Source organism: Octopus bimaculoides, chromosome 18 (assembly GCF_046866305.1).
Source record: "Octopus bimaculoides isolate indiv1 chromosome 18, ASM4686630v1, whole genome shotgun sequence".
Lineage (NCBI taxonomy): Eukaryota > Metazoa > Mollusca > Cephalopoda > Octopoda > Octopodidae > Octopus > Octopus bimaculoides.
The window spans coordinates 10,205,262-10,214,576 of NC_142945.1; the positions used below are offsets into that span (position 1 = coordinate 10,205,262).

Below are 9,315 nucleotides of genomic sequence, written 5' to 3' on the forward strand. Positions count from 1 at the left end.
TGTCCAACTGGGTAGGTGATAGATCCTTTAGGTTGGATGATTGGGTTTCTTTCAAAGGAGTTGAGGTCGCTGTTTCGATGGTTAGTTCTGCGCAAAGCGATACTTTTTCTTTGGGTGTGCATTTGTCTCTATTGGTGTTAACTGGTCTGTAGCGATCTTCTCTGCTGTGAAAGTTGATAACTGGTCTATGAGTTGTTCAGGCTTGGCTGTTTCGGTTGGTGGTGGGAAGACTTGTGACGCATCTTGCGTTGACTGTTTGTTGAGGTGCCGCCTTTGCTGGGGGAGGGCAGTTTTTATCTCTTGCTCCCAGTGGACAGAAGGCTTTGAAATGGTCTTTCTGTCCACATAGGTAGCACCTGGGTCTACGCCCCTCCACTATCACGAGCAACTTTGCTCCGTCTGGCAAGTTTATCAGGTCTGGAATATACTCGAGGTCCCTCTAGTTTGCTTGAATTAGCATTTCAAGCTCCTGTCCCCACCAGTTCTGTTGGTGCAGTTTGTTTACGTGTAAGATGTTTATTTGATCCTCTATATCAAGCATGACCACTGTCACTACCCACTGGACGTCAATCTCTGGGGGAACCTCCCCAATTTTTACTTTCGACCCTCTTCGACCCAAGTAGGCCGGCAGCATCACTAGTTCGTTCGTTTCTAGGGTGACTGTAAAATGTTCTTTTGTTTCGTCTTCTGAAGCGAACCTCACCTCCACAGTGCCATATTTTCCCCTCTGGCCACGTAATTGATTTCTCCCCAAAACATAGAGGGACGATTCAGGACAAACGAGTTGGGGGTGGGGTCATACAAAAAACGTGTACACAGTTTTAACAAAAGGTAAAAAGCTAAAAGTTTCAGATGTAAATATAAAGACAAACGTGGTTCCCAAAAAGGGGAGTATTCTGGGTGGATCGTGAAAACGCAGTAACCCAGCAAATGTCCACTTCTGAGGGTATTTCCCCGATTCTTACATTGGAGACTCGCCGACTGTACGTGATTCTATTCCAAACCGGGTTTAAACACGTCTCTATTTGTTCTTTCTCTATTTTCCTGCTTTTTAGGGATAATGTTTTGTAGATGACTGTTTTTTCGTGCTGTGTGTTGTGTAATTTATCAAGGCAGGGTTAATAATACATTTATGCCACTTCTTTGTATTTGGTTGTTGAACTTTTCTAAATCCTCGACACTTACGTTTAGTGTCCCTTGGCTGTTTCGGTTGGTGGTGGGAAGACTTGTGACGCATCTTGCGTTGACTGTTTGTTGAGGTGCCGCCTTTGCTGGGGGAGGGCAGTTTTTATCTCTTGCTCCCAGTGGACAGAAGGCTTTGAAATGGTCTTCCTGTCCACATAGGTAGCACCTGGGTTTACGCCCCTCCACTATCACGAGCAACTTTGCTCCGTCTGGCAGCGGATGCGAAACCGCGACTGTCACTTTTGTTCTTGTGTTTTCTGTGTGTCTCAGTAGAGTTTCTGGTTGTGGTGCCGTTGGTATTTGTCTCTGTGATTTTTAAATTTCATTGCTTTCGCTTTGTTCACAAAAGGGGAGAGGAGGAAATATTTCTTCGTACTCCTCGATTTGGGGGCGGTTGTCCTCTCCATAGCTGGAGGCCAGGATTGAAAGTTAACTATTGAGTGTTAAAACTCGAAAAACAAAACACAAATTAAGATTGAAAATTAAAAATTCGTCCCTAAAGGGGTGAACTCGTATAGACAAAGAAAAAAACTTCCCCCGCCAAGCAGGCTCAGCTAAAATGACTACAAATGTCCAAAAACAAAATTATATCCCCTGTGTGAGAAGAAAATGCCAAAACTTACGAGCTCAAAAAAGAAAAAGAAAAAGAAAAAAACACGTCCGTTCGTAAGTAATTGCCGAAACCTCATACGTCGTCTCACGACGGGAGTGCCCATGATATATATATATATATATATATATATATATATATATATATATATATATATATATATAAATCTTGCAAAACAAATATATATATATATATATATATATATATATATATAAATCTTGCAAAACAATATATATATATATATATATATATATATATATATATATATATATATACATATAATGATGCTGAATGTAGTTTTTGTTAGCACAATACCATAAATTATGTGATTGCCAGCACAATACCATAAATTATTTCAATTTTGCTGAACTTGTCCTCTCGGGGTTTAATTTGTTGTTATTTTCATCAAGAACGAAGGGACATAAAATAAAGTCAGCCACAACAGGATTTGAATTCATGACGAGAGTGAAGGAAGTGAAACACCAGCAGCAAACACTTTTGCTGTGTAGTTTTCTAATTCTGCTAATCTGTTGTTCTCGGTGTTGTGGAATATGTCGGTAAGCGCACAGTAATGCTGACCACGGTAATGATAGCAGTTACAGCTCTTCCCTCGATTGTTTGTTGTACGATAAGAAAGCCGCCAAGAGAACCAAGGTACCGCTTAAGAGAAGGCCGACTCCGTTCAAAAGGAAACCGAGGTTGTAAGAACCAGTGACGTCACGAAAGTAACCTGTGGAATAAAACAAACGTTACATAAAGAAAATATATTAAAAAAAAAAAGAAAAAAAAGGTAATTGAAATTGTTATTTCATAGCAGAATAACTGGCACTCCGTCAGTTACGACCGAAAGTATTCCAGTCAATGCGATCAACGGAACAGCCTGCTCGTGAAATTAACTTGCAAGTGGCTGAGCGCTCTACAGACCCGAATACCCACAACATAATTCTCAGGCAGTTTCAGCGTGACACAGAACGTGTCAAAGGTTGACCTCTTTGAAACACAGACCCAAATCTTTTTTGCCAGCTGAGTGGGCTGGAGCAACATGAAATAAAGTGTCTTGCTCAAGGACACAACGCGCCACCGTAGATTTGAACTCACAATCTTACGATCGTGAGCCGAATACGTTAACCACTAAGCCACGTACCTTCACCCATAGCAGAATACTGGGAGATATATAACATAGAACTGATTTCTAGTGCAGGTATATGGTAACACATGTTGGAGGAAACTGAAATTATATCGACTGTTATAGAGATCTTGAAACGTGAAAGCAGAGTCGTCTTTGGTAGGATTCGAATTCAGAACAAAAAAGGAAGCAACTAAATGTCATATCTCAGATAAGACACATCTTGATTTTGGCTCAGAATTTAATGGGTAGTTATTGGAAAGACTACAGGGAACTGGAAAGCAAAGTCCGTCACGGTTGAATTTGAGAATAGAACATAAGCCGACACAATTAAGTGCCAATGTTCTACCGATATCTCCAATCAATCACCATTAAAACTATGTACACAAGCATCTTCCGATGTGCGGAAGCGTTGTGTCCCGAAAATCTTTCTGTAATGTGGAGTTCCAAAACTCGAAACCTCTTCTGCTATTGAGTGCTTGTCACGTAGAAGTCAATGAACGTGGAAACACTGGGGCAAAAATACGTTTTGTATTACGAAATTCCACCCAGCGACAAGATTTTCAGGTGTTCAATTGCTCTATTGATTATGTCTCTGTGCTAGTTCAATGTGCTATCTAGAATTGTTCGTACCTTTTTATCGAGAGAATTAACGAAGTAGAACGATTTCGATGGAGAACTGAAGCTAGAATGTAGATTTGGTTTGAAGGAGTTTAACTAGATTTTTAAAACAAAATCTTTTAAAATGCAGATAGCTTAAAAGAATATGAAAAATAGCCCAGAAGAAATACTTACCACAAAAAGAATATGCTACTGTTCCTAATATTCCATTTCCAAATATAATGAAGCCCATTGCGCCCGACATTCTTTGAGATCCAATAAGATCCACCATAACTGTGATTGAAATTGAAAAATATAAGCCAGTAGCGAGCCCATTGCAGGCGCAATATATAACGAATAGCAGGAATTTGGTGTAGTATGATATAAAACAAGCAGCTATTCCATGAATGATGAGGGTAACGCCAAGCATTCGACCACGATTCAAAGACCTTCGGTCAGCCAAGAAAACCATTAACAGACGACCCGCAAAATTGGTTACCCCAGCAACTGTCAGAAAAGTAGCACCGTCCTCAGTGGATAAGCCTAAGTCTATAGCGTGAGCTGGAAAATACGTTAATGGTATGGCGGAAACGGTGTTCCCAAGAATTATTCCAATATATCCACAGAGGAATACTTTTTCCTGGAACAGAGTTAAATCTGCAGCAGCCAAACATTTTTGCAAGTTTCTTCTAAGTCCATCAAATAAACGTTCTGAATGCGTTTTGGCGTCATTTTCTGTGATGCTTTCCTTTATCTCACAGGAAGATTTTTCACTTGAATAAGCACAATCTTTTCCTTTTAAAACAAACGACTCACTTAGTTCCACCGATTGCAAGTTAACATTTCCACAGCTATTTCTGTCTTTTGAGTCCGTCAAAAACGGAGAGATTTCTCCTTCATCGTCTGATTGTAGTTTCATCGATTCAGTTTGTTTTCCTCCTTTAGCAGTCGTATTTCTATCATTTAGCTCTACATCGGTAGAATTGATGACTTTCGAACGTGTTGTTGTGTCGTAGCAACTGATGGGACGTAGAAGGGCGCCAAAAACAAGACATTGTAGACAAATACCAGCATCCAGAAGAAGAGCTCCACGGACTCCGTAGGTTATTATAAGGTAGTTGATTAAATACGGGAAGATGAATTGTCCGACGCTAACTCCACAAGCAGCTATCGCATTTGCTGTGCCAAGGTAGCGGTTAAAGTAGGTACTCAGGATAACTGTGCTAGGTCCATACAAGAAAGCAAGTCCAGCACCTAATATTAGAGCGAGAAAAAGAGAGAGAGGAAGAAAAAAATATAAAAAATTATAGATAATATTGTTGCTGCTAATTATGAATTTAAAATTTGGAAGAAGTGTTCTATGAATCTTAGTATGTAACTGTAAGTATTTAGGCGATATTTATGTATCAGTAAAGCACTGGAGTCTGTGTAATCGATTTAGCTACTCCTGTATATGAGTATTAAAAAACTGCATCCCTCTGCCAAGCCATGTCGAGCCAGTACGGTAGATGGGCTCATCAAACCAGTATGATCTCAAACCATTCTCTGGTGGAGAGATTGTTTTGAAGCAATCCAATTTAGGCAATCCAATCCAATTTAGGCAAGGGAGAGCATAGGGTTTTAAACTTACCTTTATTTATCGGAACCAGAAGGATAAAAAGTCTAGTCAGTGGTGGAAGGATTTGAACACGGAAGACACGGGATGTAACTAAGCACGGCATTTAGCCTAATTCTCTCCCGTTTCTAACATCTGACAATCGAATGCTGTTATTACGATGATAAGGCGGCCGACTGGTGGAATTGTTAGAGTATGCTTGGCGGTATTTGTTCCGGCTCTTTGCGTACTGAGTACAAATTCCTCCGAGGTAAACTTTGCCTTTCATACTTTCGGGATCGATAAAATAAAATAAAGTACCAGTCTCATACTGGAGTAGACAGTATCGACTAAACACCTCGCTTCAAATTAGCTGGCCTTGTGCCTAAATTAGAAACCCTTTATCATGTTGATACTAATAATTTGCATAGTCACAAATCTAAACGAAGACGATGATGACGACAATAATTATCTTAATTCTTTATTAGTCAATCAAGTAGATACAAAAGATATGAAACTTACTCTGACAGTTACAAAGAAAGAGAGAACAATATGGAGTGAGGCAAAATACGCTTGGACGTTTACAAATTGCGAAAGGAGTTGGTAAGATGCGTCATAAAATACATTAAAAGACAAATTTAGACTTACGCATACAAAACGATTTTTCTAACACTAACGACTCTGCCAGCTCGCTGCATTATAATTGTGACAACATTCAAGTGGTACATGCAAGAAAGGGAAGCGCACTGGATAAAATGCTGTGTTTAGTTAAGTTCAAATGACTCAGCCATATTATTTTTGTTTTCCATCCTTCGGGTACCGATAAATAAAGACAGAACGACGAAGAGTGATAAAAATAAAGGTGGTCAATGTTCCACAAGAAATGGATATTTGCCGGCGAGTAGCGGCTATTTTGCTAGATACAGGGGGTGGGGAATGAGCATATTGCACGTGTACAGGCTTCAGAAGAAAAATTAGTCGGCTCAAGGAATGACGCTATTGGCTCAGACAAATCAAGAAAATATGGAAGCCATCCCAGATTCGATCAATCTCTCAGGTGGTTTTCAACTGTGTGTGATGAATGATAGCAAAAAGCCAAGATATCACATATGCGGTTGCACAAACCACCTGAGGATTTTCTGTTTCGGGCAACCAGATTTCTCCAGGGTTCTAAAGTTTTCTCTGGAAACATTCTCTTTTTAGCATTTGTGACAGATTGGAAAGGTATCTTGGAAGCATAATGGGACTGCGTGAGGCTAGCTGATGTGAGAGGGGTACAAAAACCTCACAAGTCTGTACAAGCCTTTCCAACTGTCAAACGAGTATCAACTGTATTCCGCAAATGTGCTAATGTAGACATGGACATACTGGATCAGGTCAGCCAGATTGTATCTGGGTAAGCTGTTCTGTATGCAGGGATAACATAGGTCTGTGGATGACCAATTCAAAGTGGCCATAAATTTGTTTTCTGTGCAGTCGGTTTTTCTACACACATCGACCTATATCTGTCGAAGTTGGACAATAAACCTTAACCAATTCCACTAGTCATGTTGAGCCTGAAAAAATTCAGGCACTACTTTTTCATACGTGACTATATTATTAAAAAAAAAGCAAAGTATTTTTTTTTTTTTTTAGTTATAAATGAAGTAAAGAGTTAGATAAAAAGACGGACATTAAGTGGTAGATAACTAGACAAAGTGTTTGATTCTGATTTTATGTATGCTGCAGAGTGAGACTGGACTAGTCTCCCGTCACATTGTTCAAATGATCATGTGGCCCAAACTCTTGGACGAAAGGGAAATGTTAGTTTTGTTATTAGTTAGGAACGAAGAGAAAAATAGCTACAATTGCGTTAGGGAACTGTAACGATATCTCATCTCATCTAGAACTTACAGTCTACTTATAGTTCTACAACATCAGTCAAAGAAACAATTAATTAACTTATTAAATTTAGACTAATAAATTACTTACCACTAAGTATATGCATAAACGGTAGTAAAAATACATCTTTTGAAATAGAATCAAGGATAAAAGTCAGTGAACACAAAATAGAACCACAAAGGACAAGTGTTCTGAATGAAATGAATTTTGCCAGAAGGTTCATCGCTACAAATCCTTGAAAATAAAAGAATAGAGAAAAGGAAGTAAGGAGAATAAAGGAAGAGGACAAAAACAGAAAGTGAAGAGGAAAGAATATGAGGAAGAGAAAGGGAAGAATTTAAAGAGAGAGAGAGAGAGAGAGGGGGGGGAGGAAAGTAAAAAACATTTTAGTAAATTTAGGAAAAACATGAATACGAAGAAATTTTTCTTAAAACGATAGATGGAGAAAATTACTATATAAAGTGTTGTTAAGACTATACCTCGTTACATTTATACAAGAAGAAAACAAGAAAGATTCAGTGATGGTCATGCCTATCCTCAAGGTCATTGGACACCTAATTTTGGAATGAGTGGATCTAAATCAGCAATTAAAACCAAACTAGATTACAATTCAAACCGGATCATCCAGGAGCTTGCCTCTTCATACAATTCACCACATAGAACTAGTTTCACAACATACGGTACCTTTGACCATATTGTAACCAAATTTTGCACAAGGTTTGGTTTTTAAAAATCCTTTTAACTTCATCATTATGGAAATTAACGGTCATCTCTTTAGAAGCATCATCTCTGTAGAGGCCAAAGAGGACAAAGGGGGACTTTTTCCAAAGGGTATCGAGACTATACAACTCGATGAGGTCGCATATGAAGACTCCCATCGCTACGTCAAAGGAGCCCATGTGGACGGATTGCTAGACCCATGTCGAACCTTTGTTGAACAGCACTGTCTTTCTGGCATGCATAATGACTTCTATAAGCCCCTAACGAAAGAAAGCGCCTTGGTCAGTAGTCCTTTTGATATAGACGGGTAAAAGTCGACTGTATCAAAGTGAGTGAACCTCGCTCTGCCACTTCCCTTGTTGGTGTTAAACCATCAGAGAAAGGTTGATGGCCCTCCTAACGCCGTTACTGATATTTTTCAATATGTGCTTGCTCGCCAGACCGATCTCGGATTTGGCCGGATTAATCAGGCGATATTTAAAGTTTGAGGCAAAGTTCTGTTTATGATCTTTTATGGTAATGAAGACGTTTCTTTTAGCTAAGATCTTTACTATATCCTCCATCTCTAGTTCGTTAGCTAATTTTTTAGCTTCACTGTAAATGTCGTTGAATGTGTGTGGGGAAGCATGCCTATAATTTTGTGTGATATTATTTTCTAGTAGTCTATCGTAATCTAGGGTGAGTATCCTACATAAGTTTTGGTCTTGGGCCAACAGGTTTTTGGGATCTGACAATACGTTATAAAGCTAAAACATTTATGGACGGGAAACCTAAGTTAAACCCATTAACCGGCCTTCCCCATTTTACACACACACACACACACACCCACACACATATTTATCAAATGTTTCGATTATTGTATTATATGTTATATCCTTACCTGTTAAACAACTTGTTGTATATTCTACACTCAGAATTGATGAAACAGCTGTTGAAGACGCACTGAATAAATACTGAATTTCCAAGAAAAAGATACCGAAGTGCCGTATATTCCCCACCACAAGAGTCATTATTGATGTTACAGCTATAAAAAAAATAGATGAAAAATCGGGTAGCTTCTTTTCCACAAATTCAAATCTGCTACTTATGACTTTTTAAGATTCTTATATAAATATGAAAACGATCCCTTAAAATATTTCAGTGAATTTTTTTACAACTTTTATTTGTTTTCTCAACTGTCAAACATCCTCTATCAGTATGTATGTATGTATGTCGCGAAAGGTCTGGTTGGCGGCCTAACCTTCCGAGTTCATTTACAGGGCTTAGAAAAACTGAAGGACTGCTGCAATAAATGTGTGAATCTGAGAGGGGTATGCGTTGAATAAAATCGTAATTAACTGATCCTCTTGTATTTTATTTTACCCAAAGCCAGGAACTTTTCAGCACCCCCTCGAACATACGTACGCACTAACAGACACATATAAATACACTCAACAACGTGTACAAGTGTATAACGTGAAAACATCTGTATTTCTGAGTGAGTTTGTTATTAAACTGCGAAAAAAGAACGATAACTTTACCTGCCAACACAACCCAGGCCCATCCACGGTCTATAGGTCTTCTGTCCATACACATTGTCTGTGTTGTTTCTTTCTCCAT

At 38.9% G+C, this 9,315-nt stretch overlaps 1 protein-coding gene across 1 annotated transcript; it reads right to left on the reverse strand.

The window, feature by feature from the left end:
- Positions 1-2,087: 2,087 nt before the first annotated feature.
- LOC128249919 (monocarboxylate transporter 13-like) lies at positions 2,088-9,315 on the reverse strand. Its single transcript, XM_089365987.1, has 5 exons — positions 9,237-9,315; positions 8,597-8,740; positions 7,087-7,230; positions 3,717-4,775; positions 2,088-2,525 (listed from the first exon to the last, which is right to left on the reverse strand). Exons 1-5 carry the CDS (start codon positions 9,313-9,315, stop codon positions 2,392-2,394), a joined length of 1,560 nt encoding a protein of 519 aa, XP_089222113.1. The 3' UTR covers positions 2,088-2,391.

Excerpts from the sequence above, each read along its gene's own strand:
- LOC128249919 (XM_089365987.1), bottom strand. The coding sequence starts at position 9,315 with ATGGAGAAAGAAACAACACAGACAATGTGTATGGACAGAAGACCTATA. Across the intron at positions 4,776-7,086 it reads GTTTATGCATATACTTAGTG|GTGCTGGACTTGCTTTCTTG; the intron begins GTAAGTAATTTA and ends CTCTAATATTAG. Across the intron at positions 2,526-3,716 it reads AGTAGCATATTCTTTTTGTG|GTTACTTTCGTGACGTCACT; the intron begins GTAAGTATTTCT and ends TTTATTCCACAG.